Source organism: Oncorhynchus mykiss, chromosome 16, assembly GCF_013265735.2.
Source record: "Oncorhynchus mykiss isolate Arlee chromosome 16, USDA_OmykA_1.1, whole genome shotgun sequence".
In the NCBI taxonomy this organism is placed as follows: Eukaryota; Metazoa; Chordata; class Actinopteri; order Salmoniformes; family Salmonidae; genus Oncorhynchus; species Oncorhynchus mykiss.
The window spans coordinates 30331987-30359154 of record NC_048580.1 but is presented as its reverse complement, the minus strand read 5'-3'; the positions used below and the strand labels follow the sequence as shown (position 1 = coordinate 30359154).

At 43.5% G+C, this 27168-nt stretch overlaps 1 protein-coding gene across 1 annotated transcript in view; it reads left to right on the top strand.

Moving 5' to 3' along the window:
* Positions 1-27168, top strand: part of LOC110492868 (cadherin-23) — a 588267-nt gene that overhangs the window by 184718 nt on the left and 376381 nt on the right. Inside the window, exons 7-8 of the mRNA XM_036946709.1 lie at positions 21411-21605; positions 21903-22031. Of these exons, the coding sequence (XP_036802604.1) occupies positions 21411-21605; positions 21903-22031 (324 nt within the window). The remainder of the gene's footprint in view (positions 1-21410; positions 21606-21902; positions 22032-27168) is intronic.

The window sequence follows — 27168 nt, the reverse complement described above, 5'->3', positions numbered from 1 at the left end:
TCTGACTCTGATGCCAAGGCGCCAGAACCGGCTGGTACCCCAGTAAGCACTGGAAGGGGGAGAGGTTAGTGGAGGAGTGGCGAAGCGAGTTCTGAGCCATCTCGGCGCAGGGCACAAACACTGCCCACTCCCCCAGCCGATCCTGGCAATATGACCGCAGAAACCTGCCCACATCCTGGTTCACTCTCTCCACCTGCCCATTACTCTCGGGATGAAACCCCGAGGTAAGGCTGACCGAGACCCCCAGATGTTCCATAAACGCCTTCCAGAACCTCCAAGTAAACTGGGGACCTCGATCAGACACTATATCCTCAGGCACCCCGTAGTGCCAGAAGAAGTGCCTTATCAAAGCCTCCGCAGTCTGTAGGGCCGTAGGGAGACCGGGCAGAGGGAGGAGACGGCAGGACTTAGATCGTAGTGTTTCCCTCTGAGGGGGGGAGGACGATAAGAAAATCCACCGACAGATGCGACCAAGGCCGCTGTGGAACGGGTAAGGAGTGTAGTTTCCCTCTGGGCAGGTGCCTAGGAGCCTTACACTGGGCGCCCACCGAGCAGGAGGAAACATGAACCCTCACGTCCTTGGCCAAGGTAGGCCACTAGTGCTTCCCAACCAAACAGCACACCGTCCAACCGATCCCAGGATGCCCAGAGGAGGGTGACGTGGGCTCAATAGATCAACCGGTCACGGACAGCAGACGGCGCGTACAGACGCCCAGCGGGACACTGGAGGGGAGCGGGCTCTGCACGTAATGCCTGCTTAATGTCATCCAGCTCCCACACTTCCGGCGCCACCAGGCAGAAGGCTGGAGCTGGATGACATTAAGCAGGCATTACGTGTATGGGAGTGGGATCCATGGGCCGCTCCTCTGTGTCATACAGTCGGAACAATGCGTCTGCCTTCACGTTTTGGGAACCTGGTCTGTAGGAAAGGGAAAAGACAAAACGGGTGAAAATGTCAGTCTCCTCGCTGCCCGGATGTACTCCAGATTGAGGTTGTCAGTCCAGATGACAAAGGGTGTTTAGCTCCCTCAAGCCAATGTTTCCACGCCTTCAGAGCCTTGACCACAGCCAACAGCCCCCGTTCCCCCACGTCATAGTTACGCTCTGCCGGGCTGAGAAGGCACAGGGGCGGAGCTTCGGTGGCTTACATGAGCACTGAGAGAGCACGGCTCCTATCCCAGCCTCAGACGCGTCCACCTCCACTATGAACGCCAAAGAGGAATCCGAATGGGCCAGCCTGGGAGCCGAGGTAAACAGAGCCCTCAGGTGACCAAAAGCCCTGTCCACCTCAGCCGACCACTGCAAATAAACCGGGCCCCCCCCTTCAGCAGTGAGGTAATGGGAGCCGCTACCTGACCAAAACCCAAGATTAACCTCCGGTAGTAATTGGAAAACCCGAGGAACCGCTGCACTTCTTTTACCGTGGTGGGGGTCGGCCAATTACGCACGGCTGAAATGTGGTCACTCTCCATCTCCACCCCCGAGATGGAAATGCGGTACCCTTGGAAGGAGACGGACTGTTGGAAGAACAGGCATTTCTCAGCCTTGATGTACAGGTCATGCTCCAACAGTCGACCAAGTACCCTGCACACCAGCAACACATGCTCGGCGCGTGTAGCGGAGTATATCAGAATGTCATCAATATACACCATTACACCCTGCCCATGCAGGTCCTTGAAAATCTTGTCTACAAAGGCTTGGAAGACTGATGGAGCATTCATCAACCCATACGGCATGACGAGGTACATAATGCCCTGAGGTCGTAATGAGCTCCGTCTTCCACTCGTCTCCCTCCCGGATATGCACCAGTTTGTAAGCACTCCTGAGATCTAGTTTGGTAGATGTGCTCCCCATGCATTGACTCAATCTCCGTGGCAATAAGGGGTAGCGGGTAACTGTACCTCACCGTGATCTGATTCAGGCCTCGGTAGTCAATACACGGGCGCAGACCTCCCTCCTTCTTCTTTACAAAAAATAAACTCGAGGAGGCGGGGGAAGTGGAGGACCGAATGTACCCCTGAAGCAGGGATTCGGAGACATATGTTTCTATAGCCGCCGTCTCCGCCTGTGAGAGGGGATACACGTGACTCCTGGGAATTGCAGCGTCTACCAGGAGATTTATCTCATCGCCCCGTCGATGGGGTGGTAATTGAGTCGCCTTCTTTTTGGAGAAGGCGAGAGCCAAATTGGCATATTCAGGGGGAATGCGCACGGTGGAGACCTGGTCTGGACTTTCCACCGTAGTGGCACCAACGGAAACCCTTAAACACCACCACGAGCACTCTCGCGACCACCCCGTGAGAGCCCTCCGTTGCCAAGAAACAGTGGGGTCATGACAAGCTAACCAGGTTAGGCCTAGCACCACGGGAAACGCAGGAGAGTCAATGAGGAAGAGACTAATTCTCTCCCTGCGTCACCATGCCCAGAGGAGTGGTGGCCTCCCTAATCAACACTGACCCCAATGGTCGACTATCTAAGGCGTGAATGGGAAAGGGCACAGTCACGGGAACAATGGGGATCCCTAAACTATGGGCGAACGATCTATCTAGAAAATTCCCAGCCGCGCCTGAATCGACGAGTGCCTTATGCTGGGAATCCAGAGAAAGCTCACAAAACGTAACATACAAATACCCGGCAGTGTGACCTCTGCGGCCAGGGAACCAGCAGATCCCGATCTGAACGTCTGCAGGTAGCCAGCAGGTTATTCAGCCGGATGGACTGGTGGACCTTCTCTGGTCGAAGGTGAGGGTGCTGTCTCTGCAGGCCAACTCCCAATGGACGTCCTCGCGCAAACTGCAACGATAATGTTCGATCAGGGCCCCTTCGTTCCATGCCGCACCGGTGGCCAGGGTCCGAGACTCCAGGGCGAACTCCTGGGTGCTCCTCATCTCCTGTCTCAGATGGAAGAGGCGCTCACCCGCCGCTCTACCCTCGGGCGGGCGGTCGAAACTCCTCGAAATGGTCCAACGCCGCATCTCCCTCTCCCCACACGGCGTTAGCCCACTCCAGGGCTTTCCCAGAGAGCCACGAGACGATGGCAGACACCCTCTCATGGCCCGAAGGAGCCGGATGGACGGTTGCCAGGTATAGGTTGAGCTGCAACAGGAACCCCTGGCAGCGTGCAGCCGTCCTTTTGTATTCCCCGGGAAGCGCAAGACGAATCTCACTGGGACCAGGGGAAGGGGGGGCGAGTAGTGGAGACCCCGGTTGTGCTGGTAGAGGCGCCATAGTACTCCCTGTCTCTCCCAGTGGTCCATTGTTTGGACAACGCGGTCCATGGCGGTGCCAAGATGGTGGAGCATCGCCGCGTGCTCCCGGATGCACTCCTCCACCCCTATACCAGGGGCACCTGCTCCTGCTGAGTCCATTAGTGGTTGTGGGATTCTGTAAGTGAGTGCGTAACTGGCGGCAGGGAAGTCAGGCGCATGAGAGCAAACCTGGGTAATCAACGGAGCAGTTTTATTCATAAAACCACAGGAAACCAGAACAACAAACAAATGGGTACAAAACCTGTCGTGCACCAGAGAAAACGTGCACATGGACTTACTATAAACAATCCCACACAAAGACACGGGGGGAACAGAGGGTTAAATATACAACAAGTAATTGAGGGAAGTGAAACCAGGTGTAAGGAAAAACAAGACAAAACACATGGAAAATGAAAAGTGGATCGATGATGGCTAGAAGACCGTCAACGCCGAGCGCCGCCCGAAAGAGGAGAGGACCCGACTTCAGCGGAAGTCGTGACAGCTCCAACCATTTCCATTTAGCCTGACCCTTACTTTACTCTCACCTTCACAATCCCTTCTTTTATCTCAGTTCCTTCCTTCAAACCCAATAATACCTTCAGCAGTGAGACAAATTGTAGCTCTGGAAGAAAGTGAGAGAAGGAGTGAGAAAATGAAAGAAGAGAGTGAAGGAGTATGAGAGAACTGGCACAATCACAGCCCCGCTGGCTGAAAAGCAGAGGGCAGTTGATAGCAGGAGAACAGGAGGCAGCGAGATGGGGGGAGAGGCGAGGCCCCTTAGTCAACATAGGTGTAATCATGGCTCCATTGTGGCCAGCAGTTGGACCTCAGTACCTCTGTACAGGCGCCCAGCGGGACACCCATGTCCACAGCCCCTTCAGTCCCGTTGTAAACCTCACGTCCAGACACCGCCTGCACAAATTACACATTTTTAACATTCTGCACATGCATAAAATAACAGCACATCAAATGAGAGGGTGACTGCAACTTAACATGTGTTCAGTGTTCTGTATTCTTTCAATATAAGAAATAACAGACATTGTGCTTTTCGTAAGTGGAATGGACTGCTGTGTCTAATTGTCAGTGAGTGCACTCTGAGAATAGCTGGCTAACTATGTAGGTGGTGATAATTACTTTATTTATTTAGATTTGTTTATAAAGCACTTTTTGTACAGTGTATATACTATTATAATATATGCCATTTAGCAGACACTTATCCAATGAGTCTTACAGTCATGCGTGCATACATTTTCAAATGGGTGGTCCCAGTAGGAATCAAACTCACAGTCCTGGCGTTGTAAGCGCTGTGCTCTACCAAGTGCGTCACAGAGGACCACAAAGGAGTGCATTATTCTGCTTAGCAAATAAAGGAAGTCCCAGTATTATCCTGATCACAACAACTCCCACTCACATCTGCACTGCTCTATCCATGTGTGCTGAAATCCTTAACATAATTAAAGAGGAGATGAGCTAATTCATGTGGTACTCAGTTCACCCAAATTCCAAAATGAACCATTGGTTTCCTTATACTGTAAGCAGTCTATGGAATAGGTATGACAGCAGGCCTTCATTGTAAATAAGAATTTGTTCTTAATTAACTGACTTGCCTAGTTAAAATGTATTACATTTATTCAATTACATTTGATTTTATTTACCTGCCAGTTTCCAAATGCAAAAATGTTAACATTTGTGGCACAAATCCCAATCAAGTCATGGAACCGATAATCGCATTTTTCGGGCATCATGTCCAAATCTTCTGAAAGTATCTAAAATTGATTCTGAAGCTCAAGAAAAGATTCCGGTACCAGTGGCATGCATTGAAACACGTGGCCATTCCGTGGCATTCTTTTGCAAATGACTATGAATTAACAGACTTGTTTCCTAAATCCTGTCAATACTAAACATCATATAAAGGTGTGGGACATTCTTTGTGTGACAAGAAATAACTAGCAGGTCTATTACATTCCAGCAGCTAAAATTGTTCCGTCTACAATTCAACTGTGGGAACATGGCGTCTCTCAACACCAGACAACAGAAAGAGCAGGCCGCTACTATACGAGAGATTGTTTGTGAGGAGATTACAGGACCTCTGCCCTTGACTTACAATTAAAACCGGTAAATGTATTATTGTCAGTGCTCACTGCTAAAGTGAATCCCTATTCAACCAAGGTGGAAAGTCTGGGGAAGACAGCCAATGCGACAGAGGTGCGACTCCATGACCTGGAAAGGAAAATCAAACTCCAAAAGAAAATAACAGAACCCTTTGAAAATCTTTCCCATAAATTCAATGTGCTGGTCACAAGACTTCTTTCATGAGAAATCTTTTCTATTAACTATTTGAACAGGAGAAGCTGGTTCCCATGCCACTGATTAACATTGCGCACCATCCGGAACGGCTCTCGCTGTATGATTGTACTGATCTGTAGCTTTTTGAAGTCAAACTGCTGAATTGTTCACCTTGCAGTGGAATCTATGGGTCTGCCATATACAGGTAAGAGGATCAGCATCTACCCAGACGTGAGTGCCGAACTACTAAAACAGAAAGAGACCTACAATGAGGTGAGATCCCAGCTAAGCAAGTTAATCTGAGATGCCAGTTCATCCACCCGGCACAACTCATCTTGACCTTCCAGAACACAACACACACATTTTCAACTACCAAGGAAGCTCAAGACTTATTCGAGAAGCATATCAAACCCAACACACACGGAGGCAAGCGACAGATGGAACCCCATGACTGGCTCATTATTCAGGTATGCTATCCATGCACAATCATATATCCTAGCCTATGGCTATGATGCTGCCCTCAGCATAAGACAATATTGTGTGGGTACAAGGAACACTATTACTACTTTATTATTTATTTTTGAAGACCAAGAATATGCTGCTTAAAAGAGATTTCATTTACATTTTTGTCATTTAGCAGACGCTTTTATCCAGAGCGACTTACAGTAGTCAGTACATACATTTTCATACTTTTTCGTACTGGTCCCCCGTGGGAATAAAACCCACAACCCTGGTGTTGCAAGTGCCATGTTCTACCAACTGAGACACACATTTCATATGTAAGGCTGCCACTCGCTATTATGCTACAACCCTGTTATGAAAGTATAGGGAGGGGGGAACAGGGGGGCTGGGGAAGAGGGGGAAGGGGGCAGGGAAGGGGGAATGATTTATAGAGGTCTTCTGGGTGGGGAGTGACCAATGGTTTTGTTTCACTATGGATCCTGCTTTTAATTTTACATCCATGGGCTTTTCAACTGTGAAGATGACAATTACATTTTAGAAAAACAAGTGCAACACTAGCTATTCACTTGTGAAATTTGAAAGGCCTTAATATTCCCATTTACCTTTCCAGCTGGCTTGACATTCTAGCAATAACCATGTTGATATGTATGATTTTATGTAATATCATATATTAATATGATTTGATATAGCAATACTCCAAGAAACACACCTGCTCCAAAATGGAAAACATACAGCACTAGTCAAATGTTTGGACACACCTACTCATTCCAGGATTTTTCTATATTTGTACTATTTTCTACATTGTAGAATAATAGTGAAGACATCAAAACTATGTAGTAACCAAAAAAGTGTTAAACAAATATTGTATATTTGAGATTCTTCAAAGTAGCCACCCTTTGCACACTCTTAGCATTCTCTCAAACAGCTTTATGAGGTGGTCACCTGGAATGCATTTCAATTAACAGGTGTGCCTTGTGTTTCAGCCAATCTGTTGTGTTGTCACAAATTAGGGTTGATATACAGAAGATAGCCCTATTTGGTAAAAAAAAAACAAGTCCATATTATGGCAAGAACAGCTCAAATAGTCAAAGAGAAATGACAGTCCATCATTACTTTAAGACATGAAGGTCAGTCAATCCGGAAAATTTCAAGAACTGCAGTCGCAAAAACCAACAGGCGAAATTGGCTATCAATGAGGACCGCCACCGGAAAGGAAGACCCAGAGTTACCTCTGCTGCAGAGGATAAGTTCATTAGAGTTACCAGCCTCAGAAACTGCAGCCCAAATAAATGTGTCACAGAGTTCAAGTAACAGACACATCTCAATATCAACTGTTCAGAGACTGCATGAATCAGGCCTTCATGGTCGAATTGCTGCAAAGAAACCACTATTAAAGGACACCAATAATAATAAGAAACTTGTTTGGGCAAAGAAACACGAGCAAAGTACATAAACCGGTGGAAATCTGTCCTTTGGTCTAATAAATCCAAATTTTAGATTTTTGGTTCCAACTGAGGTGTCTTTGTGAGACCCAGAGTAGGTGAACGGATGATCTCTGCATGTGTGGTTCCCACCATGAAGCATAGAGTAGGAGTTGTGATGGTGTGGGGGTGCTTTGCTGATGACACTGTCTGATTTATTTCGAAATGAAGGCACACTTAACCAGCATGGCTACCACAGCATTCTGCAGCGATATGCCATCCCATCTAGTTTGCGCTTAGTAGGACTATAATTTGTTTTTCAACAGGACAATGACCCATCACACCTCCAGGCTGTGTAAGGTCTATTTGACCAAAAAGGAGAGTGATGGAGTGCTCCATCAGATGACCTTGCCTCCACAATCCCGTGACCTCAACCGAATTGAGATGGTTTGAGATGTGTCTGACCACAGAGTGAAGGACAAGCAGCCAAAAAGTGCTCAGCATACGTGGGAACTCCTTCAAGACTGTTGGAAAATAATTCCATGTGAAGCTGGTTGAGAGAATGCCAAAAGTGTGCAAAGCTGTCATCAAGGCAAAGGGTGACTACTTTTAAGAATCTTAAACGTAAAATATATTTTGATTTGTTTCACACTTTTTTGGTTACTACGTGATTCCATATGTGTTATTTCATAGTTTTGATGTCTTCACTATTATTCTACAATGTAGAAAACAGTAAAAATAAAGAAAAACCCTTGAATGAGTAGGTGTGTCCAAACTTTTGACTGGCACTGTAAATTAGAGAACAATTTGTACAAACTGGCTGTTTTTTCCTTCAGCCCCAAACAAAACTAAAGGTGTAACCATGATGATACATAGGAAACTCAAAATCACCATCCTTGGTAAAGGCAAAGACCAAGGCTGAATCACATTCCTTAAATGTATCCATTATGGAAAGAAAACTGCCTTTATTCATGTGTATGCTCCAAATTCCTACGGTTTTTATTTTTTGAACAGGATATTGTTAGAATTAACTTTATTCCATCTGCTTATTTGGACAGACATAAATGCCATTCTGGACATGTGGGACAAATCTAAAAAGACCAACTACAATCCACAGGTGAGCTCATGACCCTAAGGCAAAAAGTAGGGCAATTTATATTCAAACAGGCACAAAGCATTGTCCCGAATCAATTTCGTACTATTATGTACTCTATTTTCTTTAATCAAGAAAATTTACATATGAGCCTATCATCATGCTTATTACTGCCATATTCACATTTCAGAATCTCCTAAATGAACCACAAGATGGTGCTTTAATGTTTCCTTACTAATCAAATCAAATCAAATCTATTTATATAGCCCTTCGTACATCAGCTGATATCTCAAAGTGCTGTACAGAAACCCAGCCTAAAACCCCAAACAGCAAGCAATGCAGATATAGAAGCACGGTGGCTAGGAAAAACTCCCTAGAAAGGCCAAAACCTAGTAAGAAACCTAGAGAGGAACCAGGCTATGTGGGGTGGCCAGTCCTCTTCTGGCTGGCCAAGATGTTCAAATGTTCATAAATGACCAGCATGGTCGAATAATAATAAGGCAGAACAGTTGAAACTGGAGCAGCAGCACGGTCAGGTGGACTGGGGACAGCAAGGAGTCATCATGTCAGGTAGTCCTGGGGCATGGTCCTAGGGCTCAGGTCCTCCGAGAGAGAGAAATAAAGAGAGAAGGAGAGAATTAGAGAGAGCATACTTAAAATTCACACAGGACACCGATTAGGACAGGAGAAGTACTCCAGATATAACAAACTGACCCTAGCCCCCCGACACGTAAACTACTGCAGCATAAATACTGGAGGCTGAGACAGGAGGGGTCAGGAGACACTGGCCCCATCCGAGGACACCCCCGGACAGGGCCAAACAGGAAGGATATAACCCCACCCACTTTGCCAAAGCACAGCCCCCACACCACTAGAGGGATATCTTCAACCACCAACTTACCATCCTGAGACAAGGCTGAGTATAGCCCACAAAGATCTCCGCCACGGCACAACCCAAGGGGGGGCGCCAACCCAACCATTATTAAAGTTCCCCAAGAACACAGTGGCCTCCATCATTCCTAAATAGAATACGTTTGGAACCACCAAGATTATGTACAGTATGTGTGCCATTCAGAGCGTGAATGGGCAACACAAAATATTTAAATGAATGGGGTAAAGTAGTAAGTGCCAGGTGCACTGGTTTGACTGCGACAAGAACTGCAACGCTGCTGGGTTTTTAACTCTCAACAGTTTCCAGTGTGTATCAAGAATGGTCCACCACCCAAAGGACATCCAGCCAACTTGACACAACTGTGGGAAGCATTGCAGTCAACATGGGCCAGCATCCCAATGGAACACTTTTGAAACCTTTTAGAGTCAATGCCCCGACGAATTGAGTCAGTTCTAATGTTTTGTACACTCAGTGTGTGTGCGTGCAAATATATAAATATACAGTTGAAGTCAGATATTTACATACACTTAGAGTTATTAAAACTCCAACTTGATTTGCACTTTTCGCACCAAAGTACGTTAATCTCTAGGAGACAGAACGCGTCTCCTTCCAAAGGGATATGACAGCTGCGTAGTTCCATGGTGTTGATACTTGCATACTATTGTTTGTACAGATGAATGTGGTACCTTCAGGCGTTTGGAAATAGCTCTCATGAATGAACCAGACTTGTGGAGGTCTTGGCTGATTTCTTTTGATTTTTGCATGATGTCAAGCAAAGATGCACTGAGTTTGAAGGTAGGCCTTGAAATACATCCACAGGTAGACCTCCAATTGACTCAAATGATGTCCATTAGCCTATCAGAAGCTTCTAAAGCTTTGACACCATTTTCTGGAATTGTACAAGCTGTTTAAAGGCACAGTCAACTTTGTGTATGTTAACTTATGACCCACTGGAATAGTGATATAGTGAATTATAAGTGAAATAATCTGTCTGTAAACAATTGTTCTAAAAATGACTTGTTTCATTCACAAAGTAGATGTCCTAACCGACTTGCCAAAACTATAGTTTTTGGGAGTGGTTGAAATACTAGTTTTAATGACTCCAAGCTAAGTGTATGTCAACTTCCAACATCAACTGTGTATGTTTAAATATATATATATATATTACGCTGAGCATACACCCCTTCCTTTTGCCATCAGAACAGTCTCATTTCATTGTAGCATGGACTCTACAAGGTGTTGTAAGTGTTCCACAGGGATGCTGGCCCATGTTGACTCCAATGCTTCCCACAGTTGTGTCAAGTTGGCTGGATTTCCTAAAGTTATTCAGCCAGACAGCTCCCACTCCCAATGGACTCTCCACCATCCTCCCTAGACTAGAATGGAGACATGGAGTCTCCAGAATTCCCCACCTCTCTATAAGTGGGTGGGGAGAAAGTAGTCTTTTGCTGCTACATCTAGAGCGGCTGAGGTCGAGTAGAGGGGGAGGCTGGTGGAAAAGAAGGGGGCTTTACTGCCCTATTACACATTATAGAGCAGCCAGGCCAGTTGAAAGATAAATGGAGGCCCCTTTTGTATTACAGATTTCTCATGGTTATTAGAGGCATTAATTTTTTCTCTCTCTTACATAAGTACTTCCACACAACTTAGCTGGACAATTGTGCTCAGCTCTGAACTACTGAACTATTCACTGTGCCACTCCCAGCTCTGAAACTACATGTTGACTGATGTGTGTGTTGTGGTTATTTACTGAGCCGCAGCGGCAGTTGTGTTAATGAGACATTGTTTACAGGCTGCTGTGTGGAGAGAGATAGAGACAGACTGTCAGGCTTTAGGAAGGGAAAAGGATATCAACCATATCTCGTACACACTCCACGCTCCCTTAACAGTCACTTGCACTCCACAAATATGAATGATCACACTCTCTCAAATATATCTAAACACTCCATGCAAGTACTCTGCACACATTTGGGACACTCACAGTGGCCATGTCGAAATGTGGCTTGCCTGCTACTTACTTCAGCTGCATAATGTGTAATGACAAAGCAAAAATATGTTGATGTGTTAGGGGATCTGTAAGATATGGCATTTGTTGTTGTATTTGCATTGTGAAGGTGTTTTATGGGATCACTGTTGATGGATTGATTCTCCCTGTGTGGAAGGTGGATTTACTAAATCATGATTGATTGATCCAGCGGATTCGATGCCCGATGACATCCAAAAAAGTCCTCCTTTACTTTCAGAGTAGGAGTTTATCCCCCCACTACCACCATTCATATTTTTTCCCCCTTATTTATTTCTCTCTACCTCTTCCTCTCTCTCTTACACATCTCTGTCTTATATATATATATACACACACAGTGGGGCAAAAATGTATTTAGTCAGCCACCAATTGTGCAAGTTCTCCCACTTAAAAATATGAGAGAGGCCTGTAATTTCCATCATAGGTACACTTCGACTATGACAGACAAAATGAAAGAAAAAAAAAATATTTGCAAATTATGGTGGAAATAAGTCAATAACAAAAGTTTATCTCAATACTTTGTTATATACCCTTTGTTGTCAATGACAGAGGTCAAAAGTTTTCTACAAGTCTTCACAAGGTTGTCACACACTGCTGCTGGTATTTTGGCCCATTCCTCCATGCAGATCTCCTCTAGAGCAGTGATGTTTTGGGGCTGTTGCTGGGCAACACGGACTTTCAACTCCCTCCAAAGATTTTCTATGGGGTAGAGATCTGGAGACTGGCTAGACCACTCCAGGACCTTGAAATGCTTCTTACGAAGCCACTCCTTCTTTGCCCGGGCAGTGTGTTTGGGATCATTGTCATGCTGAAAGACCCAGCCACGTTTCATCTTCAATGCCCTTGCTGATGGAAGGAGGTTTTCACTCAAAATCTCACGATACATGGCCCCATTCATTATTTCCTTTACACGGATCAGTCGTCCTGGTCCTTATGCAGAAAAACAGCCTCAAAGCATGATGTTTCCACCCCCATGCTTCACAGTAGGTATGGTATTCTTCGGATGCAACTCAGCATTCTTTGTCCTCCAAACACGACGATTAGAGTTTTTACCAAAAAGTTATATTTTGGTTTCATCTGACCAATCTTCTTCTGGATCATCCAAATGCTCTCTAGCAAACTTCAGACGGGCCTGGACATGTACTGGCTTAAAGCAGGGGGACCTTGCCTGGCACTGCAAGATTTGAGTCCCTGGCGGCGTGGTGTGTTACTGATGGTAGGCTTTGTTACTTTGGTCCCAGCTCTCTGCAGGTCATTCACTAGGTCCCCCCATGTGGTTCTGGGATTTTTGCTCACCGTTCTTGTGATCATTTTGACCCCACGGGGTGAGATCTTGCGTGGAGCCCCAGATCGTCGACATTGTCTTGTTTGTCTTCCATTTCCTAATAATTGCTCCCACAGTTGATTTCTTCAAAACAAGCTGCTTACCTATTGCAGATTCAGTCTTCCCAGCCTGGTGCAGGTCTACAATTTTGTTTCTGGTGTCCTTTGACAGCTCCTTGGTCTTGGCCATAGTGGAGTTTGGAGTGTGACTGTTTGAGGTTGTGGACAGGTGTCTTTTATACTGATAACACGTTCAAACAGGTGCCATTAATACAGGTAACGAGTGGAGGACAGAGGAGCCTCTTAAAGAAGAAGTTACAGGTCTGTGAGAGCCAGAAATCTTGCTTGTTTGTAGGTGACCAAATATTTATTTTCCACCATAATTTGCAAATAAATTCATTAAAAATCCTACAATGTGATTTTCTGGATTTTTTTTTCTCATTTTGTCTGTCATAGTTGAAGTGTACCTATGATGAAAATTACAGGCATCTCTCATATTTTTAAGTGGGAGAACTTGCACAATTGGTGGCTGACTAAATACTTTTTTGCCCCACTGTTTGTATATATATATATATATATATCTTTCCAACCCTCTCTCAATAGGACACAGGCACCTTAATCCAGTGAGACAGATGTGTCATCAGCACTACTGATGCATGTCTGCCTTCCTGCAAGAGGACAGGAGGGAGGGATGTAGGACTTAAAGAGAGAGGGAGTACGCACATCTGTGTGTGTGTGTGTGTGTGTGTGTGTGTGTGTGTGTGTGTGTGTGTGTGTAACTGAGAGAAAGAGAGAGAGTTTAGGAGTAGGAGAGAGAGACAGAGAGATATATAGTGAGATGCTGGCCGGGTAAGGTGGAGTGATAGGCAGTGATGTTAGAGGATGTAGACAAAGGCAGCCAGTCAGCTTCTTTTACCTGTGTTATGCTGTTGTGTTCACTGGGCAATGAACCTTGGCCTCACAGCACACCCAAACGACCACTGATAGTGTGTGTGCGTGCATGTGTGTTGTTGGGTTTCCTGGACAATGGTCCTTGGCCTCCCGCATACCCCTGTAGTACAACTGATATGGGCTGAGTAGCATACACAGAATCACACACCCTCTGGTGGGAGGTGCAACACAGCAGACAGACAAAGAAAGCCGCATATATATGGAGGGGTGTTCACATATACCCTTCTCCCCTATGTGGTCACTATCTACTGCTCCTTACCAGGAACCTATGCGTGTGTGTGTGGATGTGGCTGTGCGTGCTTGTGTGGGTTTCTTTGTTTCTATTGTATTTGGGAGTTTGGAGATATTTGCCTATGTTTCAGTGTAAGATATAATTCCAATGAATGAACATGTTTTACAAGTTTGCTGACAAACTCCTTTGCATCGACAGGGGAGTGTTTGTGTTTATTCCTACAGTGGCTAGGAATGCAGGTGGGATGGGTGTGGCTTAGTGAATGACCATACAAGCAGCGCTCCCCAATTTGAAAGTTCCATCAAAGTTATACATCCAACATATCATGTAAATAACCAACACCTGCATAGCAGATCATTGTTCTTATCACGGGTTATATATTCCTTATATTCAGCACCACCCCGACTTCAACATATGTGAAAATCGAGTGTTTCTACAGTACCAGTCAAAAGTTTGGACACACTTGCTCAATCAAGGGTTTTTATTTATTTTTTTACTATTTTCTACATTGTAGAATAGTAGAGAAGACATCAAAACCATATAGTAACCAAAAGTGTTCAACAAATCTAAATATATTTTAGATTTGAAATTCTTCAAACTAGCCACCCTTTGCCTTGATGACAACTTCGCACACTCTTGGCATTTTCTCAACCAGCTTCAGGAGGTTGTCACCTGGAATGCATTTCAATTAACAGGTGTGCCTTGTTAGAAGTTAATTTGTGGAATTTATTTTCTTCTTAATACATTTGAGCCAATCAGTTGTGTTGTGACAAGGTAGGGGTGGTATACAGAGAAGCCCTATTTGGTAAAAGACAAGGTTTATATTAATGCAAGAACAGCTCAACTAAGCAAATAGAAATGACAGTCCATCATTACTTTAAGACATGAAGGTCAGTCAATGTGGAAAATTTCAAGAACTTTGAACATTTCTTCAAGTGCAGTAGCAAAAACCATCAAGCGCTATAATGATCCTACAGAATGGCACTGAGATGTCATGTCCTTCATGTCCTTAGGAAACCCTTAGTAATTTGTTTTATTATGTATTATTTATTGCATTGTTAGCCCAGAAAACCTCAAGTGTTATTACATACAGATGGGAAGAAGTATTGGATATAAAAGTGACGTCAAATTAACAACATTACGACCAGGAATATGACTTTCCCGAAGTGGATACTTTGTTTGGACCTCCACCTTGGACATGGGATCTTATCCCAGAGGCCGACCCAAAACAACGCGGTCACCGCAGGAGCGGCCTACTGGTCAGACTTAGAAGGCGAGCACACCATCCACCGCTTCCGAGCATATTACTCGCCAATGTCCAATCTCTAGACAACAAGGTGGACGAAATTAGGTCATGAGTTGCCTTCCAGAGAGACATCAGAGATTGTAGCATTCTCTGTTTCACAGAAACATGGCTCACTCGGGATATGTTGTCAGAGTCAGTACAGCCACCCGGTTTCTTCATGCATCGGGATGACAGAAACAAACATCTCTCAGGTAAGAAGAAGGGCGGGGGTGTATGCCTGATGATTAACGACTCATGGTGTAAACATAACAACATACAGGAACTCAAGTCCTTTTGTTCACCTACACCTAGAATTCTTTACAATCAAATGCCCACCGCATTATCTACCAAGAGAGTTCTCTTCAATTATAGTCACAGCTGTGTAAATCCCCCCCCAAGCAGATACCTAGACGACCCTGAAAGAACTTCACTGGACTCAATGTAAACTGGAAACCTTATATCCTGAGGCTGCATTTATTGTAGCTGGGTATTTTAACAAAGCTAATCTGAGAACAAGCCTTCCTAAATTCTATCAGCATATCGAATGCGCGACACGAGCTGGTAGCATTCTGGACCATTGCTACTCTAAGTTCCGCGATGCATACAAAGCTCTCCCCCGCCCTCCCTTTGGCAAATCTAACCATGACTCCATTTTGTTGCTACCAGCCTATAGACAGAAACTAAAACAGGAAACGCCCTTGCTCAGGTCTATCCATTGCTGGTCTGACAATCTTCAAGATTGCTTCAATCACATGGACTGGGCTATATTCCGGGTAGCCTCCGACAAGAACATTGACGTATACGCTGACACGTTGAGCGAGTTTATTAGCAAGTGCATCGGTGATGTTGAACCCACTCTGACTATTAAAACCATCCCTAACCAGAAACCATGGATTGATGGCAGCATTCGCTCAAATCTGAAAGCGCGAACCATCGCTTTTAATCATGACAAGGCAACTGGAAACATGACCGAATACAAATGCCAACTCATAATTGGTTAAAATCAAACAATGCACACCAATGATGTAATTGGAAACATTTTCTTCCTCTTATCTTTTTTACTACAAAACCTAAATGTGCAATTTTCACATACATTGAGTAAACAACACATTAAGAACACCTGTTCTTTCCATGACACACTGATGTCATGACTTTCCCTCCTGGGTGAGGATCAAAGAGAGTCCCCCCCTCTCCCACCAGAGAGGAGGGGGGGGGGGGCAGTTCTAGGACTTTAATGATAAACTTCCTCTCTCATTCACTGCAGTATGGAGAAGTCCAAAATCCTTTGTGTGTAGAGAAAAACTCTGCCTCAAAACTTTAACATCAGAAAGTTGGATATTGAAACAATATGTCTAACGTAAATAATGTGGGAAATGGTTGGTGGGGCTCCAAACAATAATAATGTCAAATCAGTTGTTTTGTGATATCATTAAGGATTGTATAACAGTAATTCTGCAAATGTATACATCCCAGTTATCAGATTTACATCTAAATGTTGTGGAACCTATGTGATTAAATACGAAACTATTTGTGAGAAGCTGAAATGTGATTTTAGCCTTCTAAATGAGATAATTGTTTTTCATATAGACTTTTGCCAAGTCAGTAACCCCTCCCACGTGAGCACAGACATTGTGGCAACATGATGGAACCGCCCTCCAAGGTGAGGGCATTAAAGGACTCCTAACAAAATGTACATTTGGCCTGATAGCATGGTGCGGTGGCTACATGGCTGACAAATGGTTTAAAACTATAAGACCAGTACATTGCCGGGTTGTTACTGGCGTGTAAAATTGTTTAAAATGACTAAACCTGTATACGTGCAGCGTGAGCTGAATACGTGACAAATGGTCTAAAACTACAAGGCCCTCTTAAACTAGACAAGGACACCGAAGATGAGAAAAAAATAACATTCTAGAAGAAAAAGAAAAGCACACCTATTTAGGCGAGGTGCTGGCTAGCGGAGTAGAAAGCTTGAAAATAAAAGAGAGCCGCACACTCTAGGAGCTCAGATACAAAAATGTAATTACCAACGTTTCGACAGCCAAGCTGTCTTCATCAGGGTATAAAAAAGATAACATTACCCTATCAAACGACCATTGGAACGTCTGATGTATCCAGGTAAACGGACACATCCAGAACAAAGAAAGCTACTACTACAACTACTAAGGACATGGTGACCTCTGGTGGACAACCAGAGACTTACACAACCAGAGAATTTCTGTCAAACTATTCGTCACAGACTGATCGGGCAATTTCCATAGGCAGAGATGACAAAAACATACAAGCGTAAATATGCACATTGATTTTCTAAATCCGAATGAGCGGTTGTTAGGGTGCTAAATATCCATATTTACGATGAGCGTATTATTGAATTGTATACACGATCCTTTGTCTTTCCTTCTCCCACTCTTTCTTTCCCCACCCCATTCATTGTGTAATAAGCTGTCATATCGGGTTCGTCCATTGGGGACTTTTCATTACATTATGTTGGGAATCAATTCAACCTATACTGTGTGTGTGTATGTATTTCTGTGTGATTATTTCGTTAGTTAGTAAATAAATAATTAAGTCAATTTGTGTAAGCTGAGTCATCATGTAGACTGGGGTTTGTGCAGATTTATAGAATATTACGATGTTCAGAATGAGACTGATATGAGGTTAGTTGTTTAGTTGATAAGAAACAGGAACTAGTTGGGATACTGTTCATCATTAAAGAGAAACTGCCCCTAAAAACTATACTGTGTGTGTATGTATTTCTGTGTGATTATTTCGTTAGTTAGTAAATAAATAATTAAGCCAATTTGTGTAAGCTGAGTCATCATGTAGACTGGGGTTTGTGCAGATTTATAGAATATTACGATGTTCAGAATGAGACTGATATGAGGTCAGTTGTTGAGTTGATAAGAAAGAGGAACTAGTTGGGATACTGTTCATCATTAAAGAGAAACTGCCCCTAAAAACACATTTTCCTTTTGAAAAAGGCCTATGTGGCATCGATATGAGTCAGAAACATTTATTATATTGTCAAAATTGACTACAACGTGTAAATAGGATAATTTGTTCATGAAGTCAGTTTCGTCTAAAACGTAATGTTAAACGAGGGATAACATACTATGGGGAGTCGCACTCTCGCGACTTCGGTTGAAGGATCTACAATGGTACCTGACAAGGCCAATAAAATCCATGCCTCATACGAAGCCCTGCCTTCCACTGCTGATACGCGTGAGGCATGGACTCATTCCTTCAATTTAATAACACCCTTCACCAAGCCCAGGAACGGGCAGTGCGGGGCCAAACAGGTGTTGGACCTTGTTTCCCTGGTTCCAGGGAACAGTAGTTATAGTCATAATGACCCACAACAGACCACCCAGACCAAACCCTGCCTGATGCGGTGATCTGGGTATTGCGGATACGGCACGCTGCCAAGTTACTTTCCCCTGTCCCAGCTGTAAGCACACTTAGAGAAGTGACATCCAAGCGATAAAACCACACAAAAGTGTGTGGTGATGCCCAACTCGCCCCAGCACATATCTCCTATAGTCAACCCTTTAAACAACGCCCAAGATGCTGCCAGACCTCTGGTGGAGTGAGCACATACACAGCTAGGTAAACCTTGCTCCTGGTTGCTAAATGCCAGAGAGAGAGCACCCTGCTTAGAGAGCGCCCTGCCGCTACTTGGATTAGCAGAACAGACAAATAGCTGGTTACACAACTGGATATCCCGGGTTCGTTCAATGTACGTGTGCAAAGCTCGTACCGGAAACAGGGCAAAAACCTCTGTTGCTTTTCAGAAGCAAAGGAAGAGGTTGAAAGGGAAATAGCTCAAACGCTAAGGACCTGTAGATATAGCCATGACTCTTGGAGCGAAGGCTACATTTGGACTCAATGTCACCTTACGGGTGTATGGGTAACGCGTGGAGGTCCCCAACATGTTTAGCCGAGGCCAAAGTAATGAGCAGGGATATTTTGTAGGAGAGGATCTTCAGATCCACTGACATCAGAGGCTCAAAGGGGGCCACACCCAGCGTCTCCAAAAACATTGCCATGTCCCGTGTTGGTGCAATAGGTTTAGATACCAGTCTGAGACCACATACACCTTTCAAGAACTGCACCACTAGGGGATGGCCTCAGGTGTGGTTCTGTCAATTCCCACATGACATGCTAAGATAATGGCCATGTACACTTTTAATGTGCAGAATGCGCATCCCTGCTCGAAAAGCACCTGTAAGAACATAAGGATGTCCCTCACAAACCACTGAAAATGATCAAGCCCCTTCTCTTGGCACCAGAGCTCAAACGCTTATACGTATACAGCCATCTCGTGGAGGGCGCCCTTGCAGACTGATTGGTATCATTAACATTCGAAGGTAAACCCCTAGTCATCAGATTGGCCCTCTCAGTGGCCAGGTCCATAGGAATCAAATCTCCGGCCTCTCGTGCCAAATCTTTCCATGTGCTTGGGACAACAGGTCCCTGCGCAACTGGAGTTGCCATGGGTCTCCATCTAAAAGGCGAACCAAGGCTGCCTGGGTCAACGGGGAGCCACAATAATTAATGATAAGCCCTCCCGGCACACCCTATCCAACATCGGCTGAATCAGAACCACTGGCGGAAACACATAAAGGAGGGTCCGAGGCCACTGGTGCACCAGAGCGTCTGTTACCAGAGCCAACTGTCCCAACAGTTGATGCGTAAAGACCTACGTTGGCTCTGCCAAACCTCTCCTATATCTGGGAAACCACCCAGGAGTGTATTCCCCACTCCTGAGGAAGGGGATCCCCTGCATATCAGATCTGCACCCGAGTTGAGGCAACCGGGAACATGCACCGCCCGAAGTCAGAGCAAATGTGCAAAGCAACAGGGAGTGAGCCAAATCTTTAGAATAGACAATAGAATATTCTAAATAGACAATAGACATAGAATGTCTACAGCTGAAGTTGTACTCCATACACAACTTATTTTAATTTGCTAGGTGAAGTGTTAGCATGCTGTCTTTATAAGCACATCAATATGATATTTACATCAGAACATGTTTTGTCTTTGTAACTTGAAGACACCCATTGGATTTTTGATGATAAATGTATCTATACTCAAGCTGGATGGCATTTGTACAATGTCCATATGTGCAGGTTGGCATTTATTGTATTGAGTCTTGCCATGGATTCAGAACTTAGAAAACAAAAATGTAAGGTTAGGGTTAGTGTGTGGTTAAGTGCAGTGTGGTTAAGGTTAGAGTTTAGGGTTACTGTTATGTTTAAAATGTCATATTTCATGACTTTGTGGCTGTTCCAGCTAGTGACCTCTCTGTAGAACTGCCTCCAGCACATGAGTTATCTCAATGAATGCCAGCCTGCTCCACATGTAGCCTACCCCTGTTTGGATATTAGTAGTTCTGGGATGTGTGCCCTGGGAAAGTTCTTACAGTGGACATAAGGAGAGATGAGAAAAACTAGCCAGTTAGATAATGTGTTGTAGGACCACTGAGCTGACTGAAAACCGGGCATTCAACTAGCAGTTGATATATTTTCCACGGTAACGCATCTTTACATGGCGTGATGAAACTTCAAGTTGCAAGCTATTTTTTGGTAGCAAGGTGTGAAGGAGGAGTGTCTCATGAAACACATTCCAGACAGTGGTTCTTGCTATCATGGTATAACTGTGCTTTGACAGATAAGTATCAGCTGGCTAGATAGGCTAGCCAGCTGCAGCTATACCCAAGTTATGCTAGCTAGCTGCTGTCAGGTTGGCTAAACACAAGGTCAGCGCAGGCTTTAGCCTACACATGGAACTGAATTAACAGATCATCTGAGATGGTAAGTCAGTCAGGGGAGAAGTCCTCATCTTCTAAACTTCTCTACATATCAAAGCTAGCTTAGCTTACCTCACTGTCACTACTCACAACTGCACTTGTTTGTTGTGATTAAATGGCAAAGACACACCCAAGAAACATCCACATCAAACTACACCCCCAAGACAACTCTTGTTTGCCTTCAGTCATGGCCACTAGCATTTCTTAATGAGCAAGCTGATAACCGAGGCCAAATCAGGAAGTTCAGCCCCCCTTTAAATGTGCAGAACAGTAATCTGTCTCCATCCATTATTTCTACATAGCCATCCACCTTTTAAATAACCCCTCAAACTATAGAAATATGACTTCATGCCAACCTGTGTGCCTGTCTTTCTCTGTGTTCCAGAACACTCCAGTGGGCACCTCAGTGTACCAGGTGAATGCCACAGACCCAGACCAAGGCACGGGGGGCAGTGTGCTCTTCTCTTTCCAGCCCCCCTCTTCCTTTTTCTCCATCGATGGAGCCCGTGGTACAGTCACTGTCACCAGGGCTCTGGATTATGAAACCACATCGGCCTACCAGCTCACTGTCAATGCCACGGTGAGGGGATACACAAAATACAAACAAACTTAAACATAGATTTTATGAAGTAACAAGCATAACCATCTTGTCTAATGTCTATTTTACTTTGTTGTGGTTAGTGTAAATAAACAAAATTCAACTGAGAATGGCATGGAAATGTTGGTATATTGTTGAGAAGTCAGGATTTTGTTCAGTAGGGCTAAGGTTTAAAAACTTTAAAAGAAAAGGAGCAAGTCCATGTTTATGTCTGTTTTTTTTCCTAATGAACATGACCCAGGGGTGACCATGCTTGTGTGTGTCTGTTCTCTCCCTCAGGACCAGGATAAGAAGCGCCCTCTGTCCAGTCTATCTAATTTAGCCATCACCATCACTGATGTTCAGGACATGGACCCCATCTTTACCAACCTACCCTACAGCACCAACATAGGGGAGGACGTCCCACCGGTCAGTAATGCTAAGTCTCACCCCCCTTTACATTACTTCTCCATCTCCTCCTCCGCTTCCCCGTATGGAAAATACATTTCAATATGCAGTATTTAACTTCACCTAAAAATGTGTTTCAAATACATGTAGATACATTTGCATATTTGCTCAAATGCATGTAATGTCTGACAATATTTCAGAAATGCATGGCCAATACATCTAGTTTACAGGGTTGCAAAAGCAGTTCCTAATTCTGCTTCTTAAATTACTCTTTACGTATTGATGAATAGAGAGCATCTTTTTGTGCCACCAAGCCAACACTTTTGCAGTGATATAATTTAAATTGTGATGGTGTGTAAAATAATGACCTACGATTTCAAATGTTGTTCAAATGTTAATATTCTGTCATAAGAGCACATGTTCAATATAATACAAATCAAGTTTTCCTATCTAAAGAGGTAAAAAAAATAAGACTATTAGTAAGTGCTCTCTTCAGCTTAATTAAATAATGAAAAGGATTGAGTGTCAAAGTGTCGGTCTATGTCTTGTGCTTGTACGGCTTTACAGTGGATGGTTAGCGGTGTTATGGTGCGTTCGTAATCAAGTGGTTAAATCAGCCATGAATTACCTTATGGCGGGTGGAATGGAAGCTTGTGTGCAACAGGCAGGGTAAATGCAAGATTCACACATTTTTTTAAATTGTTAAAACATTTATAGCCTGTCTATCGATGAGTAACAGGGTTGACGTGTTAGGCTCGACCCATTCAGTTTTTCATTCCGTTTTCTACTCTTTTTTTTTTACATTTTCAAAAAGAGTAGAACCTGCTTTTACAGATTTTATCAGATTTTCAATGTTTCTTTGGAAATAAATATTTAAAAAGGAATAGTTTCATCATATTAAAACGAGAGTTCAATTCAAGTAACAGGATGGAGCTTAAAATTAGGGAAATACGTAAATTAATCGCTAATCACATGAAATAAATAATAATCTTCAAAAATAACTTTGGCAAAGCAACACAATAACTAGGGCTTTACAATGATGGTGCAAACTTTGAGTATTTTAGGGGGTTAGTGGGTTAAAATATCCCTTGAACACACAGAGGTCCATGTACGTGTGATAATTTTTTTGTGTTAAAAATGAGGAATCAGCAATGTGAAAAAAAGATAAATTGCTCGTTTTTTTGCATATAAAACCAAATAACTTGATATTTCGATTTTCACGTGCGTGAGGTTAAATGTGGAATGCCTGCGCTGATCCTTAGCACAGGGGCCCCTCAGGGGTGCGTGCTCAGTCCCCTCCTGTAATCCCTGTTCACTCATGACTGCACGGCCAGACACGACTCCAAAACCATCATTAAGTTTGCCGATGACACAACAGTGGTAGGCCTTATCACCAACAACGATGAGACAGCATATAGGGAAGTGGTCAGAGACCTGGCCATGTGATGCCAGGACAACAACCTCTCCCTCAACATGACCAAGACTAAGGAGATGATTGTGAAATACAGGAATAGGAGGACTGAGCACACCCCCATTCTTATCGATGGGGCTGTAGTGGAGCAGGTTGAGAGCTTCAGGTTACTTGGTGTCCACATCACCAACAAACTAACATGGTCCAAGCACACCAAGACAGTTGTGAAAAGGGCACGACAAAACCTATCCCCCCTCAGGAGACTGAAAATATTTGTCATGGGTTCTCAGATCCTCAAAAGGTTCTACAGCTGCATCATCGAGAGCACTGGTTGCATCACTGTCTGGTGTGGCAACTGCTCGGCCTCCGACAGCAAGGCACTAGAGAGGGTAGTGCGTACGGCCCAATACATCACTGGGGCCATGCTTCCTGCCACTAAGCTAAGGACCCTGGGTCTAAACACCTCCCTCTGCAACTGGATCCTGGACTTCCTGACGGACCGCCCCAGGTGGTAAGGATAGGTAACAACACATCCACCACGCTGATCCTTAACACGGGGGCCACTCAGGGGTGCATCCTGACCTCTATACCAGGCGGTGTCAGAGGAAGGCCCTGAAAATTGTCAAAGACTCCAGTCACCCTAGTCATAGACTGTTTTCTCTGCTACCGCATGGAAAGCAGTACCGGACCACCAAGTCTAGGTCCAAGAGGCTTCTAAACAGCTTCTACCCCCAAGCCATAAGACTTTTGAACACCTAATCAAATGGCTACCCAAACTACTTGCCCCCATCGTTATTTGTTTTCATATACAAAATCGACATCATTATTTGTTTTCATATACAAAACAATATTATTTATTTATTTTTATTAAATCGTCTGTTTTGCTCCATTTTAACACAAAAAATAATTAACCACACGACATGGACCCACAGAGGTTGCACGGAGGGACATGTCAAAATGTTGGCACTTTGGCAAGTGTTTATTCATATTGAAAATTATATTTATTGAATTCTCCATTTGGTCTATATTAAAGTGCACTTCATTTCATATAACAGGCTTTAAAATGCAATATTGGTGCATAATGTCTACGTAACATATTAAAGGGATATCATTTTGCAAATGGCACTCATTTTGCGAAACGACCCGGTACACGTTAAGTTCTGCCCGTTGTTGATCTCGTCAAGCATGGAGTCACTACATAGACTCACTACGTGTCCGATAGTATATCATGTGTGTTGTGATTTTTGTATTCATTTAAACGCATTTAAATGTGTGTTAGTGCTTTTGGTATGTGTCAAGAACAATATACAAAATATATTGTAGCACGGTAGCATATTTTTGACTGTGATTGGAGAAAACTGAGGACGGATCAACAACATTGTAGTTACTCCACAATAGTAACCTAATTGACAGAGTGAAAAAAAGGACGCCTGTACATAATACAATTATTTTGAAATGTGCATCCAGTTTGCAACAAGGCATTAGTAATATTGCAAAAATGAAGCAAAGCAATTGACTTTTTGTCATGAATACAACATATTATGTTGGGGCAAATCCAATACAACACATTACTAAGTACTACTCTCCATATTTCCAAGCAGAGTGGTGGCTGCATCATGTTATTGGTATGCTTGTTATCATTATGTACTGGGGAGTTTTTCAGGATAAAAAAAAGTAAAATCTGGTTCAGTCTGCTTTCCACCAGACACTGGGAGATTCATTCACATTTGAGCAGGACAATACTCTAAAACACAGGACAAATCTACACTGGAGTTGCTTACCAAGAAGACAGTGTATGTTCCTGAGTGGTTGAGTAAAATGTTTGACTTAAATCTACTTGAAAATCTATGTCAAGACCTGTAAATAGTTGTCTAGCAATGATCAACAACCAATTTGAACAACCACTTGAATAATTTTGAAAAGAATAATGGGCAAATGTTGCAGAATCCAGGTGTGGAAAGCTATTAGAGACTTAGGTGCTTCTACAAAGTATTGACTCAGAGGTGTGACTCAGAGGTGTGAATACTTAAGTAAATTTGCAATTTCTGTATTTCATGTTCAATACATTTGCAAAAAAATTTTTTTTTTAAATGTCCTAACTATGGGGTGTTGTGTGTAGAGAATTGTTTTTATATATAATTTGAATTCTGGCTGTAACACAGCAAAATGTGCAATCATTTAATGTATTTTAGAATGTATTTGGAAATACATTTTTCTACTATCAACAAACTATTGATAAGCTACCGATTACATAGTTATGTTTGGTTTTGGTATTCTGGGGGGAAGGCTGTGAATTTCTGCCTAAATTAACTTTCACAAGTTAAAAGTACATATTTGACCTTTAAATCGGACTGGGGATAGAGTAAGGATAAGTATTCAAGAGAAACACAGCATCAAACAGAATATATTTTCACCGTGGTTAAGCCGTTCACCGACCCCCAACTCCTCAAGATGGTAAAGATTGCCATTACAGCTGAAACAGAGACCGAGATGGTGGAGGTTCATCTCATTTTTGTGGTCAAAACCAATGCAGAAAGGGGGCAGAACATGTCTACATTTATGGACAAGATGCTGAGCGAGGTCTTGGAAATCGAGGCTGCTACACCTCTGGTCATTGAGAAGGCCCACAGAGTCACGCCTGCACCTTAGAGGAAACACAGAGGTCAAGCACTATCATCAGGCGCTTTTAAATGAAACGAGATAATGCAGCTGTCGATAAACCAAGGGAGAACATTCTACAAGGACAAACGCACATCTATCTTCAATGGCTATTATTTGAAACTTTAAACATGAAACTATACTGCTGAGCTGTTGCAGAAAATAAAAGATTATAATGTGATCAATTGAGAATTGGCAGCCAAAACATCACATACTCTCCGATGTTCCCTGCGAAGCTGCGTGTCACCCATGAGAGCAAGACCCACATCTTCTGTGCCTGATGCCGAGTACTTCCTGCGCTCCGTTGGGATTACACCACCTTCCAGATTTGACGAAAGGGTCCAAAAAATATACAGACTACAGTACAGTATGTGGCAAACTGTTGGGCTAGTCAGAAGGACTCAAGGCCCAAGCAGTAGCCTAAATCTACCGCGGAACATTTTCCAATCCACATTGACTACTAAAGCGACCCCTTGTTCATAAGGACTAGAAACTATTTGGGTTTATGCTAATATTTGGGACCTTATTGCTGGACTTATTCAGCAATCGGTAACCTACAGCTTGTCTGGATGGTATTTTATTTAAACTAGAAAAACGGTACAGCCTACTTTCATCATTCCCCTTTTATCTGTGCTATAGATTAAAGAGACATATTTTTACGTTGTTTCATGTCAATTCCATATAGGCTACCCAAGTGTAGGTTACTGTAAATATTATCCTAAAATTGCTGACCCTTTATTGATTATTGATTATTATTTACTGATTTAGGCAATGCTTTTGGATTACATTTCATTTCCAACATTTAAAATGTACTGTTTAGGACAACCTGCTTTGGAATGAGTGTCACTTTACCTGCCTGCATATTATTATACATTTTCTTATAATATTATTTGAGTTAGAACAACATTTAATATGCTATTGGCTATATATGAGTGTATTGAATGTTTCATCCATGCTGGTCCATTTACGGGCTCCTCTCTTTTTTTTTTTGCATCCTGGCTAACCTGAAACGATAGGTCGCTGAAGTGGAATTTGAAGTCAGATATGCTATAATATAGCCTGAAATGTCACTTTGTTTCCACATTTGCC